Consider the following 931-nt stretch of genomic DNA (forward strand, 5'->3'; position numbering starts at 1 on the left):
TCTGACCTGGTTCTGACCTGGTTCTGACCCGGTTCTGACCTGACTCTGACCCGGTTCTGACCTGGTTCTGACCTGACTCTGACCCGGTTCTGACCTGGTTCTGACCTGACTCTGACCTGGTTCTGACCTGACTCTGACCTGGTTCTGACCTGACTCTGACCCGGTTCTGACCTGGTTCTGACTCGGTTCTGACCCGGTTGTGTGGTTGCAGCTCATGAAGATTGCGTTCGATGAGGAGGTGGCCTCCGACCTGGCTGAGGTTTTCAGGAAACATCTGCACAAACTGCGTTATCCACAGCACGTCCAGGGAACGTTCGCCTTCACTGTGGGTCAGAGCGGCAAGATGGTGGTGGAGGCCAAGGCCAAGGACAAGAACCAGTCGCTGAGGTGAGACACCTGTGTGTGTGTGTGTGTGTGTGTGAGTGAGTGTGATAAGAGTGTGGAAAACAAATCTAACAAACTGTACAAAAAAATATAAGATGTTTTTTGTCACTAGTTAGAATCCTGTAAACTTTAGTTTCCTTCTTAACTGAGATTCTCACACACACCCCACCACACACACATCATCACACACACACACCATCACACACACACCATCACACACACACCATCACACACACACCATCACACACACACCATCACACACACACCATCACACACACACACACACACCATCACACACACACACCATCACAAACACACCATCACACACACTTCATTCTTTTCTGAAAAATATCTGGATCACTGAATAATTCATTAGTGGAAAACGAGGCAGACTTAGCGTCCGTGTGTGTGTGTGTGTGTGAGATTCAAAGACAGTCGTTCAGGCCGTCGTACAGCGGACACAAACCCGTGACTTAAATGACCGACGGAGACATCAGTCAAACGAGCTCATTGTCCAGTGCAGTTGAGAAAGGACTCACCCCTCACC

General features: G+C 49.5%; 1 protein-coding gene across 1 annotated transcript in view; it reads left to right on the forward strand.

Annotated features, from left to right (window-relative positions):
- The window catches only part of sbf1 (SET binding factor 1), a 48265-nt gene that overhangs the window by 39276 nt on the left and 8058 nt on the right, over positions 1-931 (forward strand). The window contains 1 exon segment of the mRNA XM_025057174.1: positions 189-387. Coding sequence (XP_024912942.1) covers positions 189-387 — 199 coding nt within the window.

The sequence above is a fragment of the Cynoglossus semilaevis genome, chromosome 8, assembly GCF_000523025.1.
Source record: "Cynoglossus semilaevis isolate Cse_v1.0 chromosome 8, Cse_v1.0, whole genome shotgun sequence".
NCBI lineage: Eukaryota > Metazoa > Chordata > Actinopteri > Pleuronectiformes > Cynoglossidae > Cynoglossus > Cynoglossus semilaevis.